This window comes from Micropterus dolomieu, linkage group LG22 (assembly GCF_021292245.1).
Source record: "Micropterus dolomieu isolate WLL.071019.BEF.003 ecotype Adirondacks linkage group LG22, ASM2129224v1, whole genome shotgun sequence".
Taxonomy (NCBI): Eukaryota; Metazoa; Chordata; class Actinopteri; order Centrarchiformes; family Centrarchidae; genus Micropterus; species Micropterus dolomieu.
This window is the reverse complement of record NC_060171.1, coordinates 2,180,138-2,200,497: the sequence shown is the minus strand read 5'-3', so window position 1 is coordinate 2,200,497 and position 20,360 is coordinate 2,180,138. Positions and strand designations below refer to the sequence as shown.

Here is a 20,360-nt window from a genome sequence, read left to right as displayed (position 1 = left end):
ACGTTCTGCTGCTCTTACACTGAAACGTTCTGCTGCTCTTACACTGAAACGTTCTGCTGCTCTTACACTGAAACGTTCTGCTGCTCTTACACTGAAACGTTCTGCTGCTCTTATACTGAAACGTTCTGCTGCTCTTATACTGAAACGTTCTGCTGCTCTTATACTGAAACGTTCTGCTGCTCTTATACTGACACGTCTGCTGCTCTTATACTGACACGTCTGCTGCTCTTCTACTGACACGGTCTGCTGCTCTTCTACTGACACGGTCTGCTGCTCTTCTACTGACACGGTCTGCTGCTCTTACACTGACACGGTCTGCTGCTCTTACACGTCCTGCTGCTCTTACACGTCTTGCTGCTCTTATACTGACACGTCTGCTGCTCTTACACGGTCTGCTGCTCTTACACTGTCTTGCTGCTCTTACACTGACACGGTCTGCTGCTCTTACACTGACACGGTCTGCTGCTCTTACACTGACACGTTCTGCTGCTCTTACACTGACACCGTCTGCTGCTCTTACACTGACACCGTCTGCTGCTCTTACACTGACACGGTCTGCTGCTCTTATACTGACACGGTCTGCTGCTCTTACACGTCCTGCTGCTCTTACACTGACACGGTCTGCTGCTCTTACACTGACACCGTCTGCTGCTCTTATACTGACACGGTCTGCTGCTCTTACACTGACACGGTCTGCTGCTCTTACACTGACACGGTCTGCTGCTCTTACACTGACACGGTCTGCTGCTCTTACACTGACACGTCTTGCTGCTCTTACACTGACACGTCTTGCTGCTCTTACACTGACACGTCTTGCTGCTCTTACACTGACACGTCTTGCTGCTCTTACACTGACACGGTCTGCTGCTCTTACACATTCTGCTGCTCTTACACATTCTGCCATTCATTTCCCTTTCCTGTATCAACAGGACTGCACTCCATCTGCCACTAACATTACATAACTAAATGTTGCGCATAACAGAAGTTGGGAGAAAGTGAAGCCTTGCACGTCTTCTACTTCAGATTATACATGAATGGTGTGTCAGTGTTTGTGTTAAAGTAGTGTACGCAGAGCTGCAGAGACACTCCTTTGTGTTCATCTGTTCTCAGCAAGCTGCTAACATTAGCTGTCCTGCAAACTAGCTTAGTACCTTCAGCGGTAGCTTAGCATTACGTCCATGTGAGCTACGCAGTCAAACAGTAATGTTAGAAGAAAAAAGACATTATAAGACAAGGACTGGCTAGCTCTACACTGCAGTTCAAAACCTATGTTGTCAGCAGAGACAGCGTTTCCGATCGTCTTTAGCCACTTCAATAAAGCTACAGCAGCTAGAATGTGCTAGTGTCAGATGTGCTGGTGACGATCACCGTCTATAAATAAGAATCTGCTTTTGTGCTTCTTCTGTGAGAATCAAGGATCCATTATTTAAAAATATTAACACAAATTTTGCTAGTAACTCTGCCACAGTTCTCGTTGTAGACTGCATTTATGCACACCAATCCTCCATCTCTTTTCGCGAGGACAAGTGGATGACTTATGCTGTGCTACTTTCTGGTGTGACCGGACACTTCCATACTCAGGACATTGTGATTTCAGGACTTTAGACCTATACTACACCTCCTCTGTTGCTTTACATGAACATGTGGCTATGTAAGATAAATTGGCCCTATATGACTATTTGACTTGTCAGAGAACTGCTACTGGTGCTGTCAGCTTGGCTGCTATAAGGCCACCACTCACGCCACAACCTGCTCAGACACTTGCCATGTGATTAGAGAAACATCCTGCTATCAAAAAGCTCGTCTACATTCAGTAGCTCTCCTCAGCTCTACAGATGACAACACATACTGTACAATAAGTCAGATTAGAGGAAGGTATGATGATGCACAGCGCCAGGAACCGGAGGGTCTTACCATCATGGTGTTCTTGGATACCAGTCGCACGGGCTCCGAGCTCTGATTGGTCAGCTTACTGGCCACCTGCAGATTGATGGGGGCGTTCTGTGAGTCGGGTTTGGTGATAGCTGTGGTGACCATAGTGACAGTGGCTGGGCGTTGTGGCAGGACAGATCCAGGCAAGGTGGGCGTGGCGGCAGCTTTCAGCACCAGAGGTAGAGTCTTCGTGGTGAGGACCGGCGTGACTGTCAGGGTCTGTTGAGGGAGAATAAAACCCATGACACAGAGCAGAGAAAGTTTTACGATGAACTGTTGTTAGTCCTCGTGTGTAAACACACAGTCATCACGCCTGCTTTAACTCCCTACGTTTCAGATTGTGTCTGAAGATTCATCCAGCTCACAGTTCTCTAAGGAAAGCTAAAAACAAGGGCAACTGGACTTGGTTGAAGATACTCGTCCAAGAGGCCTCTTCAGTTCTGACTGGCAGGGAGTCGTAGCTATTTAATCTCTGTGGGGTCGTTATCAAGGTGATGGATACCGCTTGGTTCGTTAGTGCTCCTGGCTGTCATGGTCGTTGGAGTCACCCGAGGCCAGATGTAAGTGGAGCAGCTTTGTAGGTGGAGGATAAGTGGTCTCAGATCTCCTCCCCTGTTGAGAGATGGTTTCTCTTCTCTGGTGTAAATAGCTTCTTTCACTCCTCCTGAACACCATCTATCCTTCAAGTATCTTCAACCAAGTCTAGTTGCCCTTGATTTTCACTGTCCTTGGTTTCCCAGATTGCAAATTGATAAAATAAATGAAATTACTGTTCTGCTGTTTAACTTCTGTTTTTAGAAGAGAGAAACCTGTTGCAAGGTCTCACAATCCTTCTTTTGAGTCTTTTTTGTGAAGCGTAATTCAAAAGCTTCCAAGTTTACACAATTAAACAGCAATTTAATCAATTATCAGGTCAGATGTGTTGACCACACATTCCATTTTACCTCTTTTTACTCTTTACTCCAACTGTGTCAGATATTAGCATGCTAATGTTAGCTTCGTCTGTTGGTTCAGTGCAACTTATTTACGTATTAATTCAAATAAACTCCACTTAGTAAACTGTTATGTAAGTAGTTTAGGTTTGAGCAGCTGGTGCTGCAGGCTGCAGGCTGCAGGTGAGTCTGTGCTGTTGTAAGTGAAGTAGGTGACGTTGTGCTGGTTGTTTAAGTGTTTTCATATTTAAAAAAAACAACATTATTTTCTCATATAATGTAGACGCTTTTCTCTAAATGTAAATGATAAACTTGAATTAAGTTCACTGCAGTGTAATATTAAATCTAAATTCAGAGAGAGGAGGTAGATTCATCCTTGGATTTGTTAAGCCGTTGTGTTTCCCACCTGCTGCAGTGCTCCAGGTATCTGCTGGCTCTGCAGCAGGTTGGTCGGCTTGATGTCGACGCCTCCTGGAGGAGTTTGGACGTGCAGCTGCAGCTTTGCCTCTGGCTCCTGCTTCACCAACAGCTCCTTCCTCAGCTGCTCCACCACCTTCTTCTGCAGGAGGAGGAGAGAGAAGAAGAGTACCGTTACAGTAACGTACAGCTGGAAGTAACACGTAATAAAATCTCTCTCCATGTCTGTTTTCATTCTGCTGTTTGCAGGTCAGAGGAGGCAGCGAGCTTGTTGTTCTCCGGTGTTCCTACAAGAACCCCCCGGAACACTGCAGCACAGACTGATCTATACTCTGAAGGTCTGCGTGGTGAAAGCTGCTCCTCAGATCTGCTGCGTCAGCTGTTTGTAAAACATACAGCATGAGCATTTGTCTGCAAACCCACAGCAGGAGAATCTCACCGGTGACTCTTATGAAAAGGTCGATAATCAATAACTGCTGCAGCCCTGCTCCAATCACTGCTCTGATCTGACTGGCTGCCACTCACTGAGAGACGGGAGAGATTAATAGAAGAAGAAACGAGAGTGTAATGTAGAGTACAGAAGCAGAGGCACACAAAGCTGGAGCTGACCAATCAGAAACAAAAGATAAAGCCCATCTGTTGATTAGCATCCCCTCAGAGAGACGCCTGAGATCCAGACTGAGAAAGTGCCCTGTTCCCCTTTCAGAGAGCAGCCTGACCTGCAGCCTGCAGTTAATAACGTGCACGGCTTTATCTGCTGCTGCTGCTGAGGGCGCTTCATCGCTCAGGATCAGCTCACCCACATCACACAAAACACACAGATTTTAACCTCTGGTGTTATTAAGACATGAAGACGGTTACATCTGAAGATGTGTTTTAACAGAAACAATAAGGACTGCTTCAATACGATAAGACAAATTCCTTTAAGCGTCCTTGCTGCCAGCAGAAGACAAAAAGGTTTATGATAGAGGAGGAAACTACAGCATGCCTGTTTTACCTTAGTTCACACCATCATTTGAACAGCAGGAGTTTGCTGGTTTATCTGTCATCTAAACTGGGATCAGACAGATTTCCACATGCAGCGGATCCGCTCGACCAATCACAGCCGTTTATCTGATAAGGGGCAGGTTTGATAAGAGACATTTTCGTAAACAACCAAGATGGCTGCCGCTCATGTTTTCTCCACCATCAGAACAAATACGAGGACATTAGAACACCTGCTGCTCTTCAGGTGTCGCAGAGATTTGTTGGGAAAAAGTTTTTAATAACCAACAAAGTTAAAGAGTTTTTTTTTTTTTCTTTTTAATGCTTCACAGGTTTTACCCACCAAACCTGCAAAAACTGTAACGCTGGTATTCATTTTGGTGTTGCGCACATACCAAGAAACTTTGGAACTGATTGTCGCAATTTATTGCCGTTCTATTTACACTCAGTCTGCAATACGTTGGGAAAATGTTAAACATTACTCTTTATTGTTAAGTCAAGTTCTTGAAAGAGAATTAAAATAATCCAGGCTTTCCGGGGTGAACTGTCAATATATTCTTTCCACGTCTAAGTGTAGAAATGAAAAAGCTTTTAAATCATATGACCTCCGTAAGCTTTACAAAACATTTATTTGAATCTTTTTTGCTTTTGTTTTGGTTTTATTTCCCCTTGACCTCCCCGGCTTCTTTGTGATTCGTGTTTGTAGACTCAATAGATGTACAGAAGATGTTGTTTACCTGCTTCATGCTCGTGTTTATGAAAAAACACCCGCACATAAAGCTTTCGTTGAAGATGTGATTGACTGTAGTTCAGTAAAACTGTGTCCAGAGGCAGGTTGATAACACCCTCTGGAAATAAGAAATGACCTGAGGGCAACGCAGTACGCTATGATGATCACACAGCAACTGCAGCACCAGCTGTTCCAACACACAACTCCCTCCGAGTTCACAAGCTGAGTTTGTGTAGCAGGCGGAGGTGCTGGTGGGTGTGTTCTTCCCTGTGAACAGAGCCAGGCTAACAGGCTAACCACATCCTGCCTTCCGCTCAGTATTTAACACACAGACATGAGACCGAGTTCCACATGAACATCTAACTCTAAGGGCCCGTTCACACCTGGAAGTCTGGACCGAGGTCCAAACCAAAGTTCAGGTTTTGCTACCTTCGGGTAGTTTGGTTTTATATTGCAATCATGCGAGCTCACTAAAGAACTTTACATGACAGACTCGTGTTCTGTCGTCGTCCCCTCTGTGGGCCGTTTCTCCCTATACTTGACACTGACTTGTTTGTAAACGGACGTGTGTCTGACGTCAGTGTGTCGTCAGTTCGGCGGGGAGCTTTGACAAGATTGAATGAATGAAAAATGAACAGATTCCTTTTGTTGCCACTGTATTGTTATTATTATTCTTATTATCGCGTTGCTACCTGCAGCAATTCACCAAACGAACGTCCTTGTTGTGGGAACATTATATCGCCGCCGCCGGCAGGAAAGGAGAAGAAGACGGCAAGCTATCCTTGTAGCCGGCGGAGGTTTCACACCTGTAATTTTGTCTGAAACGTCCAGACCAAACGAGGCAGGTGTGAACGCCTCCAAAGAAAAAACACAAATATGTTGAGATGTGTTAAAATTAGTGTTTAAACCCTCTTTAATTCTTATTCTAAGACGTCTGCGTGTTTGAGACAGGAACATTACAGCTGCAGACAGGAGGGAGCCGTACTGTCATTTGTCTTCAGTAAGTCGCTGCGATAAAGGCTTTCAGCCATTAACATCATTCTCCTGCTTGTAAGCAGAGCACAAACCCAGCTTTCTATTTTTACTGATAATCTCAATGAGTTTCAAAAACAACATTCGGAGACATCCACCTGCATCTGTTCACCTCACCGAGCCCATTAGTGTCCTCAACAGCAGCTTTTAACAAAGAAAGGCGCTAACTCTTATTCTGCGACTAGTTGTTCTAATTCTTACCTGGAAGCAGCACAAACAAAGTGTTTCACAGGAAGACATGAAAACAGTGAAATGTGTAGGGAGGAGATAAAAATAGGAAGCTGGCAGAAAGTGGTTAAAAATAAAGACAAAAAAAAAAAACACAACAACAACAGAAGATTTAGAGTCTTTAGTCGAGAGGTAAAAGAAAAAGATGTTCCTGTGGTTGATGGTGAAACTCTAGACTCTGGTTCTCCGTTAAAACAATTCTAGCACGCCCAAATGTAGGTTAAAATCATTATTAGTAGTTTAGTTTCACGTGCTAAGATATCTTTTCATTTTGGAAATACTCCAAATCACTGCTGATGTCTTTTCTTAAGTACACCGCTATCATTTTAATTTTATCGATTCTGATTCTACTCATGGACTCCCGGTTCTGATTCCTTCACCACAGATCTAAGTACAACAACAGATTTAAGTCGGAAAACCAAAAAGAAATCCTCTCGCCATTGTTAGCGGCAACATGTCCACAGAGAGACGGACACGACTGATTGAAAGAGACACAAATAAAACAGGATATCTACTGCTGCTGCTTTCACTCTGGTGATGCTCAGAGCAGCCGCCTCGGATTTTGGAGGTTTGGTTCGGTGAGGTTGGCTCAATCCCAATGTCCCACCTAAACGCTGAGCCCTGAACCCTCACAGACTTAACGGACGTCACCTGGTGAGCGATCGAGTGCAAAAGGCTGTAAACAGGAGCGGGACAGCACTTTGCCACATTATCACGTTACCTTGACGACACTGAAACACGTTGCACACTTCTTATTTTATATTAGTGCTGCAGGCTCTCGCCCTACAGAGTGGAGGAGAGGTAAATGCCAATCTACATTATCAATGATCATTAGTGTTGATCAAAACAGCAAAACTGTCAGTTGAATAAACTAAGAGCCGGATTCACTAGCCCCCCGAATAAAGAGGACTAAAGTGCGTGTGCATTCTAAAATATTGCATGTGCAATTGTAGTGCCTGTTTTGGGCGATTTACTAAAAACCTCGGTTTGTTTCATTCAGTGGAAATCGTCTGTACCTGCCCGTCCTGCCTGAAGTTGCACTAAGTACTTGGCACCCCTGAAAAACTGCTTTGGGAAACCCCAGCAGAAACAGCTACAGTACGCTGGAATGACCCAGACGCCAGGAAATGCCAGCAGATCGTGCTTCATCCATCCAGAGGGAACGACCACCGACCGTCCGCAGCGTGCCCGGTCGCTCCGCGATCTCCCGTCTCTCCGATACCTACAACGGGTTGTGTCACTGCTACGACCTGCGCACTGTGAACAGTTGGTGATCGTTCCCTCTGGCTGGATGGATTTTACGCGGGATTCATGCACTGCTGCAGCTGGGGGCTCTCCGCAGCACCACGCAACTTTCTAAATTCTTCCATCTCACGGAGAAAATAAGTCAGGTCGAAACCAAATTTGCTTTATTGGCATGAATGTTAAAACGACAGTGTTGCCAAAGCTAAAGGGAAAATACAAAGAAACTATTCAATTCATGCGATTTAATGAATACAATAAAATAATTGTATTTCTATATATTGGATATAGAAATATTTTATCTATTATTGTTCATTTCTCACATGAAATTGCGTTTAGGCTTGTTAGATCACATTGCGTGTAGTAAATAAACCTGTTACTTTTGGAAGACGTCGTTCTGCGTGCACACCGTTATTAGATCAGCTTACCAGTTAATTTGCTGGCGATATCATGTTTGCACACGTTTTGACTCACGCAAACCTTTAGGAAATCAGGTCCTATGTGTGTAATAAGGTGACTGCTTCATTAGTTCTATGTACCATCTTAACAACTGTTGCATCAGTGTTGGTTTAAAGAAACGCGGACTTACGAAAAGGGCCCAAAATGTCCGTGAGAGAGCCATCGCACACTTGATGATTTGACAGTGAGTCGGCACTCGGAAACTTATCGGGAACACGCCTCAAAGTCTGTGGGTCCGTCCACACGATTCTGTTTTAGTTGAAAAACGGAGAATTAAAACGAATCCGATCTCCGTCCTCACCAGGTTTTAGCTGCGTATCAGAGCTGATCCTCGTCTACATTAAAACGACTGAAGACGCCGTTCACGTACGCCGGGCACGTGTGTGCCGTTGTAAACATGAAGCAGACGGTCTGTTCTGTAGTTTCAGAAGATTTGGTGAAAGAATAAAGTACTGCAGACGAAGAACCGCACCTGATTTTATTTTGCATGGACCAATAACGAGACTGTTACTGAATGTAACACGGGAGTTAAAAGCAGTAAGTCCAGTAAGTGTATGCTGTAAGTGTTATTTGCACGGTAAAAACACCAAATCAAAAACTGTCAGCAGCATCGTGTATCTGTGAGAGCCGAGCGTGAGCGTCTGCGTCATCGTTTCCTAAGGGGTCAGCAGCGTTTTCAAACTTCTACATTTTAGGTCTTTGTTTTCGCCGTTTTAGTCTGGACGGGAGGAGCAGACGTAGAAAAAGGTCTCCGTTTTAAAACCAAAGCGCAGTAGAGTGGGTGGAGCCTGTGAGTGAGGACACTGGGATTGGGCCGTTCTCCTGACCGTCAGAGTCAAAAATCCAACTTAGTGGAAATTTCTGACTTGGAACTTGTAAATTCCAACTTGTCATGTCAAAAAGAACGCAGCATACATAAGATCAGGAGCGACACGGAAATATGAACCAAATTAGGAACCAATTAACAGAATCTAAATCCACGGTTCTAATTCGGAAGATCCAACCCTTTTGATGTTAGAATCTCAGAGAAGGAACGTTTCCAGCGACCAGGATCCCTTTCAGCAGGTGTGGGAGCTCTTGTTTATTTAAAACAGACCTGAGCAGCCACTTCCTCCTTTTACCTCTGAGACTTCCTGCCTCCTGAAGACAGATCTGTCTGCCGAGAGCCTCATTACCAGAAACACACTGGAAACCAGCTCTGTGTGTGTGTGTGTGTGTGTGTGTGTGTGACAGTGGTAAGCGGCTCTGTGTGTGTGTGTGTGTGTGTGTGTGTGTTACAGGTGAAGTAACGTACCTGCTTCTCACTGAGCGCTGTGATCTTCGCTTGAAGTTCGTGGAGCTGCTTCTTCAGATCTGCGTTCTGAAAACAAGAGCAAGTGAGCCGGCGCCAAACAAACTCATGTAAAAGAGCGGAGTCGTCTTCTTCTTCTTCTTCTTCTTCTTGTATCAGCGATAACGCACACAAACCTTTGGATGTAAACTGGTGTAAACTCACTGTGGCGCTCAGTTAGTTATACTTCTGTAAAGTAAATGGTTTACCTGAGGGTCCTGCTTCATCTGGGCAACCAGTTTCTGCAGAAGAAGACAAGAGACAGTCAGAAAAAACACATCACAGTGACACCTGCTGGTCACAACTAGGAACTACACCCAGACGGCTGCGCTTGTTTAATCAGGGTGCAGAACAAAAGTCCATGAAGTAAATAAAGGGATTAATTAGGTGTTATATCAGAGCAGGAGGCTCCACCTCCAGTGTTAAAGCCTCGGAAACATTAAATTTAGTATTTTCTCAATCTGCTTCTCAGCGTGGTCGATTGGATCCGACGTTTTCTGTTAAAGTTTTGATCGATTTCTGTCAGTGCTGTTTTATTGTTGTTCCTGAGCTCTTCTTCTTCTACTCACAGGTTTTTATTTCCCACATATTTAAAAAGGGAACCTCAACAGTTTACAGGATTCAAAACAAGGGTTTCAAAACAAAAGTGAAAGTGAACACTGTGTTCTCTAGGGTTTGTAAAAACACTTCATCACGGTTCCCACTCTTTTCTAGAGATCACATTTTCAGCTGGTTTGACAGACAGGGATCACGTTTTACACTAAAATGTTCCTTTCTGCAGAAGTCTAATTATAAAGACGAGCAGTCTGAGGCTGTAACTTATCTGTGAAATCTTCTATCGCTGTTGCTTTTTTCCCTTTTTCTGTTTATGTCTTGCCTTGTTTTAATGTTGTTTTTTATTGTACTGTTATTGTATTTGTTTTGTTCTTTTGGAAAGTCTTTTGAGTTCTATGCTTGGCTTAGAAAAAACTGAATATTCTCAACACAAATTGACAGATTATAGATAGATTTTGTCTACTAACAAATCCCAGCACTCTGTTGAACATCTCTGTGGTCCTGAGCTTAAATGTACGTACGTCAGAGCACTTTCACTACGTCACGCTTTATTTAAACTTCTTTAAACTACTTTAAACGATCTTGGTGTATTGATATGAAAGTGTAATACGGTCAAAAACTGGGACGAATTCTCAGGTTTGCAAATATCTATTCAATTCATTGTTTTGACCTCGGCTTCCTCTTCATTCTTATCCAACTTTCTCATCAATAACATATGTGAAACCATGGCTCCGAGTCACAAACACAAACCTTCGCAGGCAAATCAAACAAGCGAGCAACTGAACCAAACATGTTTAACATTATTCAACCGTTTAAAACAAGTCGAGAAGAAAACGTTCATCTTGAAACCCAATAAAAACAGTCAGCAGCCAGCAGGGACTAATATTTACCACCTCTGGAGGACAATCAAACTTACATTTTTCAGAGTTTTATCCAATCTGTGCCACGTCTGACGTGACTCGAGGGTGCAACATATTACTTGAGTGATTTTCCAGGACATTTTACTTTCTTCTCTCATTTTCCAGTTTTTCCAGGACGTGTTGGAAATCTATCATACATGCAACACATGTACTGGCCTGGACCCTGAGCTGCGATGAGCTATTGCACAGGTGCAACATTTAAAATAACAGAAGAAGAAGGAGGGACGTGGTCTGACAGCAGTTCATCAAATCAAGCCCACTAATCTTTAGGTTCACATTTGTAACTAAAGGATAAAATAACTCACAGATGTTGGATCAGCTGTTGTTCTCCGAGCAGCAGAAAACATGAAGCGTTGATGAAATGTTTCTGATCAGAGTCACCACGCTGTCGTACAAAGCGACGCGCTGGGCTCGTTAAAACCTCGACCGGAAAGTGGACGAGGTCGTGAGGAAGTGACGGGCAGTTCGTACAGGAAGTCACAGAAACACTCATCTGGTCTAACTTCCTGTTAGACCAGATCCCAACTTAATAAAATGTAATCAGCTTAATTTCACTTAATCAGACGGGCTCGGACAACGCAGGCATAATCTTTGTCAGCGAGTTGATGAGGGACTAGCGGCCAAAACGGCGGCTGTAACACAGTGGATCAGTATATCTGACGAAACGACTCCTTTTACTATCAGAATGTGATCCATTAGGTCGGTAACATTTGAAAAGGCTACACCAGCCGCGCGTTTAAAATTTTACCCCCATTCACGTTAGCGGAGCGCTAAACCGGAAGTTAGCCTGCTGTAGCGCTACCGCCGCCTAGCGTTTCTGGGACACACCGACACACAAGTATAAATGGGCCTTAAGTGTCTTGCTCAGGGACACATCGGTGTCTCACAGCGGATTCGAACCCGGGTCTTTTCCACTGCTCCATCACCACCCAGCAATACGTTCTCAGCTGAACTGAAGGTGGAGATGACGCTTTGTTTATTTGCCACAGGACAAATAAACAAAGCAATGATGATTTAGGCCCGTCACAACCATCAATAAGCCGATTTGTCATGGAAACAATTATGGCTCTTACAGCTCCGCACACTGTCACGCGGTTCATCAACTCCCCAACAAACCCCGTGTAATCCAACACAAGTCGCAGCATCTAAAGATCAGTGCTCCCAGCGTAGAACGTTTATGTGAACAGGAAGCTGTGTTTGATGCAGACATTTTGGATGTGGTGGCCAAATGGCCCGGCTCTACCCTTGACACGTGGCTATTGAATGAAAGTGGCCTGAAGCAGCAGTGTGAAAGGCTCTTTGTGCCGCCCAGTGTCATCCAATAGGAAATCAAGGACAATGTACTCTGTTGAAAGTTCTTTATTGTCAAACGTGTATTTTAAAGAGAATATTCTTAAGGAAATTTATTCAGTGATTGGTCCTTGCCTACGTCATCATTGAAAATCCTATTTGCGGCACAAAGTGTCGCGAATCAGATCCGAGACTGACAGTGATTTAGACTTAACTGACTGCTTGGTAACTAACTTTTAAACGCAGCTTTGAGCTAAGAATCTGTTTACTTTGAAGTCGATTCTTAGCAGTGTTCTTTTGAGTAATTCTGAGGAGCCTCATAAATACGGGCCCTGACACTCACATGACCACACAAGCCACACATGCTACTGCTTAAAGAGAGACCGATTGGTCAAATCTTTTGTGGGCGATTAGATTAATCGTGCAGCCCTAATCGTCGCTTCCGTCTAACCGGCTGCAAAGCACGGTGATCGCTGGTGATCGGTTCTGCAGAGCATAAACTTTCCACTTTAGTTGTTACTGAATTAACACCAATTATCCACAGATGATCTAATATCAACAGGTGCAAACAACAGTCAGAGCCGGCTACAGATTGAAAGCTGCTCCCTGGATGTTTCCCACTGATGTTTGCTGATAAAGAGCGACGATAAGTTTGAAATCAGACTCGTTAGTTAACTATCAGAGCTGATCGAGTAACACACCTGTTCTGAATGGACTAAGTCTCCTAACCAAGTGACCTGGAAACACGGCGTACCTGATGGATCTGGATCTCCACCTTCAGAGCCTCCTGTAACGTCTGTAGTTCCATCATGGATCCAGTCAGTCTGCCAGCCGATCGATCAGCCTGCGTGCACATACGGGGGGAGGAGACGGGTCTTCAACAGCGGGTTCAACAGAAATCAGCAGCATTCAGTCATAGCAACATGAAGAACAGCCTTATAAGGACTTCCTGAGTGATGCTGACAATAAAACCTTCCCATCAAGGTCAAACAAGGTCACAGGAAGTCTGTTCAAACCCTCATGGTGTCGTACGGTCAGGCTATTAGACAGAACATACAGGAGATGTGTTATTGTATTTAATAATCACTACCTGGGCTTTTACCTTAACACCGTCTCCAGTAGGAAAACCATCCACCTGAAGCATTAAAGTGCCGCTAAAACAGAACAAACCACAACAAAACATCACATTTAACTTCAATTCTTCACCATTAAACTGAAGCTTTATCATCAATAAACTGTGCACACAGAGCCTCTTTATTATAATGCAGCAATAAACACATTAAATTTTGGCGTATTATTAAACTAAAGTATTTAACTACATTAGTATTAGTTATAAAACTATCTCATGTTACAGGTAACTTTACTATATTATTAAAATACGTTCATTGAAACAAGAACTGTGTCTAAATAAAGTTCATGTTTCTGAATGTTGAAACAAAAACTATGGAAGCCTATTTCCACCACTGTGATGAAAGAAAAAAAAAAAGATCCTGTAAGTCATTAGAATGAATTAGCGTCTCAAAATAATAAGAAATCTTCTCAAAAAACTGACTTAGTATTTAAATATTGACTTAGGTCATTATTTAGAGATACTAAGTCATTATTTAGAGATACTAAGTCATTATTTAAAGATACTAAGTCATTATTTAGAGATACTAAGTCATTATTTAGAGATACTAAGTCATTATTTAGAGATACTAAGTCATTATTTAAAGATACTAACTCATTATTTAGAGATACTAAGTCATTATTTAAAGATACTAACTCATTATTTAGAGATACTAAGTCATTATTGTGAGAAAGTTTCTCATTATAATGACTTAAAGAATCACAGTGGCAGAAATGTACTTCCATAAAAACAGTTGAAATTAATAAAACAGATTTAATTGGGACAAACTACTTGTAGCTAAAAACAAGATATTTCTTTATTTCATAATAATCAGAATAAAAGTAATAAGATAACTTTTGCTTCATTATTGATCAATTCCTTGACTTTATTTCTGAATTTATACTATTTATCTTTACTTAATTTAGAAAATTAAAACATATTTACTTATTAACAAGTAAACAAGTCTTTAAAATAAAAGTAAAATTCAGTTACTTTACATCATTATTACTGACTTGACACGGTTTAAATGTGACACTGACTTTTACTACTTTAAATTTAAACAAGTGATAAGTATCTATTATTATCACTTGAAAAAAGTCACAATTATATTTGTCTGGAAAATAAAAAGACTTTAGTGCTGATTAATTACTTCACACAGTGTAAATGTTTCTGTACTCTGATCAAATTCAAACATTATATGTAACTTTTATTAAAGTACAAACTGTGTCTTTACTAACAGGTTAATTTGTCAAATGGGTTGAAAGTAACTTTACTTCATTATTATTATTAAACTATAACAGAAAAAGGTCAATTTAACTTAAAACGTTTAAATGTAATTTTGAAAGGACATTTTACTTTTTTTTTTGAAAAAGGTTACCTTTAATTTTACTCTTAAAACAGATATTATGTACATTTATTGTGTGATGTGATTATTATTTAATTAAAGCAAGTTACCAATAACTTTAATACCATCAAACTAAAACATATTAAATTTAACTTTGCCATATTATCACAATAAAACTGTGCATATGAAAGTAGATTACCTTTCAATTATTATCATGATTCAAGTTGCACATAAGTTTAATTCACTGATTCACTCTTTATTAATAATAATTAATAAATCAGACGAGAGGACTCACCACCTGGCTGTGGGACTGGACTCCACCCCTCTGTGCTGCCCTGTATCACATAACAAACACACTCTGTTACAAATGTAGCCTGCGATAAACAATTAACAACCTTTTCTTTACATTTTATGGACAAACCAATGAATTGATGAAAACAATCAGCAGATTAATCAATAACGAAAGCTTCTCCTGCTGATGAAAGCATGACTTTTCTATCAGTTCACATTAGAATTGATCTTGTTTCTCGTCAAGTGATTGTGTCACTTCTGTTGTCTGATTTTACTACAGACTAGTGTTATTTCTGTAAAGACCAATTCTACTTTCCCCAGTTTTATTCTTATAAAGTAATTCACTTTCACTACCAATTATATTATTGACACTTGAGTTTCCCTGTGTGGGATCAATCAAATTAATTGAATCCTAAGGAATCAATCAAGAGTTTATTCTTTACCAAACAGACTCTTGTCTGAACTCATCAGCCAAAAAATTACTTTTTTGCACAAGTAAAAGAGCATAAAGCAAAACACAAAGGTTACAGGAGTGGGTAAAAACATTGAATATCCATTTCCACCTCATTATTCAGACTAATCTTTCAAAACAGTTTTTTTCATCACTTAACTTTTACTAATAACCCAAACTATTAACCGTCCATTTGAACTTAACATGTGTTCACAAATGTTCTAAAAAAAAATCCTGTTATTTGAGAACAAATATAATCCAGTAGACTCTAGGGTTGGATATCAAGAAACAATTACCAAATTACCAAGAACCGTGGATTCATTAAGACCCGTGCATTTTGATTCTGCCTCTCGGTTCCTAACTTTCTGCTTCAGCTCCTGATTGATGAGCAGTGAGCATTTTACAGACCATATAGTGTCTCTTATCTGCCAGGACCTGCTACGCCAAACTAACGTTACTTCATTTGTTACGTCAACAAAGCACGAAGACTGCTGTTCGGGACTGTTTTCAGTCCTGAACCATGGCGGACTGCAGAAAACGCTCCAAAGTTTGGCTTAGCTTCACTTAAAAAGAGAACGCCACAGCAAAATGCAACAGCTGCAGTAAGGAGGTTTGGTGTGAGGGAGGAAGCAGCTCCAACACACTCAGCTCAGGTACAAAACACAGGTGAGCTGATATTCACCTTTTATACTGAAGGGAAAGGAATGATGTCTACAACTGATTCCACTACTTTATACTTAAATTTATACAGTCAGTCAACCACTTTATATACAGTTAGCTAGTTTTAGCCACTTTATATATATGTAGCTAGTTTTAACTACTTTCTATAACATTACAGTTAGCTAGTTTTAACTACTTTATATTAGGGATGTCACAATACCAAAAATGTAGTAGTTGATACCAGTAAAATTCCCCAATTCCCGATACCAATTCGATACCATTGTAAAAAAAACCCATAAACAATAAATCCCATGTACCTCAACAAACACTCTTATTAAAAACATCTGAACATGACAGAGAACAACTAACAGCTGTGAAAGCTGTGAGAGGATGTCCAGGACAGATAAGAGGTGGTTTTATGTCAATATATTCATAAGTAAGCAAACTGTTGAAATTACAACCTTGCACTGTAGCAGTTCAAACAGCATCGTCATCTTTGGTGATTTTCAGGTGATCAAACTGTGAAATATCTGCCTAAATTAGCTCTCCAATAGCTCCCAGAACCAGGCTTTGACATGGAGCTGTTGAAGGAAACTTCTTTATATACAGTTAGCTAGTTTTTCCTTCTTTATATAAAGTTAACTAGTTTCAGCTACTTTATATACAGTTAGCTAGTTTTAACTTAATTTAGAGTAAGCTCATTTTAATTTCTTTGTATACATTTAGCTAGGTTCAACTTCTGCATATACAGTTAGCTAGTTTTAACTGTTTTATATAAAGTTAGCTAGTTTTAACTACTTTAAATACAGTTAGCTGGTTATAACTACTTTATATACAATTAGCTAGTTTTAACTACTTGTTTATACAGTTAACTAGGTTTACCTTCTTTATAAAGTTAGCTGATTTTAACTTCTTTAGGGTTAACTAGTGTTAACATACTTTACTTTATATACAGTTAGCTAATTTAAACTACTTTATATTTTACTAGTTTTAACTACTTTATATACAGTTAGCTAGTTTTAACTCATTTATTTTAAGTTAGCAAGTTTAAACTTTTTTATATACGGATAACTAGTTTTAACTACTTAATACACTGTTAGCCTGTTTAGTCCAGTGGTTACCAACATAGGGGTTGGGCCCCTCAAAAGGATCACAAGATTAATCTGCCAGATGGTTAATGGGAGGAAAGAAGAAGAAACAAAAGTTGTGATACACAAATCTGTTTTTAGTTTTTGGACTTGTTTAACCTTTAACGGGTTTTATGTAAAATTTAAAATGAATATAATCTAGTCAGTTACATGTAGTGGAGTAGAAATATGAAGTGGCAGAAAATGGAAATACTCTGGTAAAGTACAAGTAGGCTACCTCATCATTATACTTAAGTAAAGGACTTGTAAAAGTACTTTCCAGCACTGCCTGACCAAGAGAAAGAAAGACAAACCAAATAACACTGCATTCATGAGTAAACATCATAACACAGGTTGTATATCCTGAGCCTGGCCTCTATGACAAACTCCAGGTGCTACTGATGTTTTAGAGCTGATTTGGTGAATCTTAAAAACAAATATACTCTTATAAAAACTATATATGTATCTCTTTAAGACAAAAAGGTTGGAAACCACTGATTTAATCTTTAATAGGTTGTTCTGTTTTATCTATTTTTATGTGAAATCTAAAATAAATATAATATACTCAATTAAATGTAGTGGAGTAGAAATATGAAGTAACAGAAAACGGAAATACTCAGGTAAAGTCCAAATAGGCTACCTCATCATTACACTAAAGTACAGAACTTGTGTAAAAGTACTTTCCACCACAAACAAACCAAATAACACTGCATTCATGAGTAAACAACATAACACAGGTTATATACATCCTGAGCCTGGCCTCTATGACAAACTCCAGGTGCTACTGGTGTTTTAGAGCTGATTTGGTGAATCTTAAAAACAAATATACTGCTTTAAAAACTAACTTGAGTCCCTCGCAGTGTTCCTGTACATCAGTGGCCCCACAGTATGTAATTGCTCCCTGGGTGGGACACAAAGTTGTCTGGATAAACTTCCATCAGCATCACATGCCGCTGCAGAGGCCCCGAATAAAAAGGAAGAAGTTAGCTAATTAGCTAGTTTTAACTGTTTTATATACAGACAACTGGTTTTAATTTTATATACAGACAACTATTTTTAAATGTCTTATGTACATTACATTTACTCATTTGACAGCCACTTTTATCCAAAGCGACCTACATTTGAGGAACAACATAGTCAATACAACAGGAGATCTACAACTGACAATACCTAGTTAGTAAGGGCAGCAACAAATACTACAAATAACTAGTTTTAACTACTTTATATCCAGTTAACTAGCTAAAGAAGAAGAAACAACAGAAGTTCTGATGCACAAATTAGTTTTTAGTTGTTGAAATTTTCTCAAATGTATGTATTTTAATAAAATATTGGATTCTTTGAACAGTTATTGAAATGAAACCATGTAAGATCTTTAATGAATAAATATATAATCGGAAGACAAAATGGTTGGAAACCACTGGTTTGATCTTAAGTAAGTTGTCCTGTTTTATGTGTTTTAATGTAAAATCTAAAAATAAATATAATAATAGTCAGTTGAATGTCGTGGAGCAGAAATATGAAGTAGCAGCAAACGAAAATACTCAAGTAGGCTACCTCACAATTATGCTTGAGTACAGGACTTGTGTAAAAGTACTTTCCAGCACTGCCTGACCAAGAGAAAGAAAAACAAGCCAAATAACACTGCATTCATGAGTAAACATCATAACACAGGTTGTATATCCTGAGCCTGGCCTCTATGACAAACTCCAGGTGCTACTGGTGTTTTACAGCTGATGTGGTGAATCTTAAAAACAAATATACTGCTTTAAAAACTAACTGGAGTCCCTCGCAGTGTTCCTGTACATCAGTGGCCCCACAGTATGTAAAGGCTCCCGGTTAATTGGAGTAATTGCTCCCTGGGTGGGACACGAAGTTGTCTGGATAAACTTCCATCAGCATCACATGCCGCTGCAGAGGCCCCGAATAAAAAGGAAGAAATGAAGCTAAAATGGAGGGTTTTCAAGATGAAAGCCGCTAAGTGCTTCAGCTGCGGGAGTTAAAACGCTAAAAAAGTGTGTTTTTTTTTTGTTTCGGCGTTGAAATAAATGTTTTATAACCTTCTTATTAACCCACTATGGCCGTCTGGATGTTCAATCCCCCCTTATAAATTCATCGGAGCTGCTTCGCTACGTCCTCTCAAACACGGTAAACTAGCAGGTTTGTGGGGGAGTATCAAGTGTTTTTCAGTGTTGGTAAATAAATAAATAAATAAAAAACCATCCACACAGACCCTCACACATCCGACATTGCTCCGTGTGAGGCTGTGAAATGTTACCGAGAACAAGTGGATAACGTTAGCTGTAGCCGCTAATGCTAACCATCCTGTTAGCTGCGCTGGCTAACGCGAAGCCACGCTGATAACTTACATCAAAGATAAATAATAAGGTCGTCGCGCCGGCGGTGTGCGAGAAAAGCAAGAGTGGGAATAAAGAAATTCACACAGGAGTAGCCCCTCCAAAAAAAAAGACGCCATCTTTTAGAAAATCCTGACACCGAGCAGGCGTTGGTGGGTCTAAGTTATCTCGGCCCCTTGTCCTCCAGAATATCAACTCCTAGAATAAGAAACACACCAGCTAAACACACAGAAACACAAGAGCAACACACCGCTAAACACCGCCGGCCAGCCCGCACACCTGCCCGCAGAACACCCGCAAACACACGGATACACGCCGACAGCTGCACACAGGTGAAGTTTGACAACAGAGAAAATTAAAGTTATGAAATTAAAAAAGCCCAATGTGCACTTACTCAGCAGCAGTCCTCCTCTAGATTAATTAAATATATATCTCCAAGAAGCCGATCCGCGATGGAATAACAGCACACAAACAGTCCTGCTCACTCCTCCCCGCGGAGCTTTGTTTTGTTGCACTATTTTATATTTAGTTTTAGCAAAATTTGTGTAAAAACAGAGAAACTGAAGCTACAAAACAAGAAGAACTCTTCTTCAATCTCATTCAGCTCAGCCTCAGCACAGCACAGATCCCTGCGCCTCGGAGCTGGAGGAAGGGGGACAAAAACTACTTACACGTCCAACCGATGCTCGTTTACCGGCGACCGGGCGATCGATGTTTGCGCGTGTTGTTGTTAAAGTTCGTTAAATCGACCCGATCAGCGGCGCGAGGAGCGGAGAAAATGTGTTCGGGGAGCGGACTGCTTTTTGTGTCGGTGCGGCGAATTTATTTCACTTTGCCTAAGGAACGGAGGTGCTGCGACTCCCATTGCCTAGGGAAAAAACCCGGATGTAAACTCAGTGAAACTCTATGGAGAGAAAGTCTGCGCACACACACACACACACACACACACACACACACACACACACACACACAC

The 20,360-nt window shown here is 40.9% G+C and overlaps 1 protein-coding gene and 1 long non-coding RNA gene across 19 annotated transcripts in view; one reads left to right on the top strand and one right to left on the bottom strand.

Moving 5' to 3' along the window:
* Positions 1 to 5,063, top strand: part of LOC123962222 — a 27,022-nt gene extending 21,959 nt beyond the window's left edge. Inside the window, exon 3 of the long non-coding RNA XR_006822883.1 lies at positions 3,531 to 5,063. This is a non-coding gene — a long non-coding RNA (uncharacterized LOC123962222). The remainder of the gene's footprint in view (positions 1 to 3,530) is intronic.
* Positions 1 to 20,360, bottom strand: part of phf21ab (PHD finger protein 21Ab) — a 57,774-nt gene that overhangs the window by 19,687 nt on the left and 17,727 nt on the right. For 5 of the 18 annotated variants that reach the window (XM_046038197.1, XM_046038198.1, XM_046038204.1 and 2 more), the window contains exons 2-8: positions 14,800 to 14,839; positions 13,142 to 13,205; positions 12,806 to 12,895; positions 9,496 to 9,528; positions 9,251 to 9,316; positions 3,271 to 3,423; positions 1,915 to 2,151 (exon numbers count right to left, since the gene is read on the bottom strand). In XM_046038197.1, coding sequence (XP_045894153.1) covers positions 1,915 to 2,151; positions 3,271 to 3,423; positions 9,251 to 9,316; positions 9,496 to 9,528; positions 12,806 to 12,895; positions 13,142 to 13,205; positions 14,800 to 14,839 — 683 coding nt within the window. Of the gene's footprint in view, positions 1 to 1,914; positions 2,152 to 3,270; positions 3,424 to 9,250; positions 9,317 to 9,495; positions 9,529 to 12,805; positions 12,896 to 13,141; positions 13,206 to 14,799; positions 14,840 to 17,878; positions 17,971 to 19,399; positions 19,495 to 19,637; positions 19,744 to 19,781; positions 19,997 to 20,058; positions 20,177 to 20,360 lie in introns of those variants that run through there. The other 13 variants (XM_046038199.1, XM_046038200.1, XM_046038213.1 and 10 more) reach the window with 11 other exon arrangements.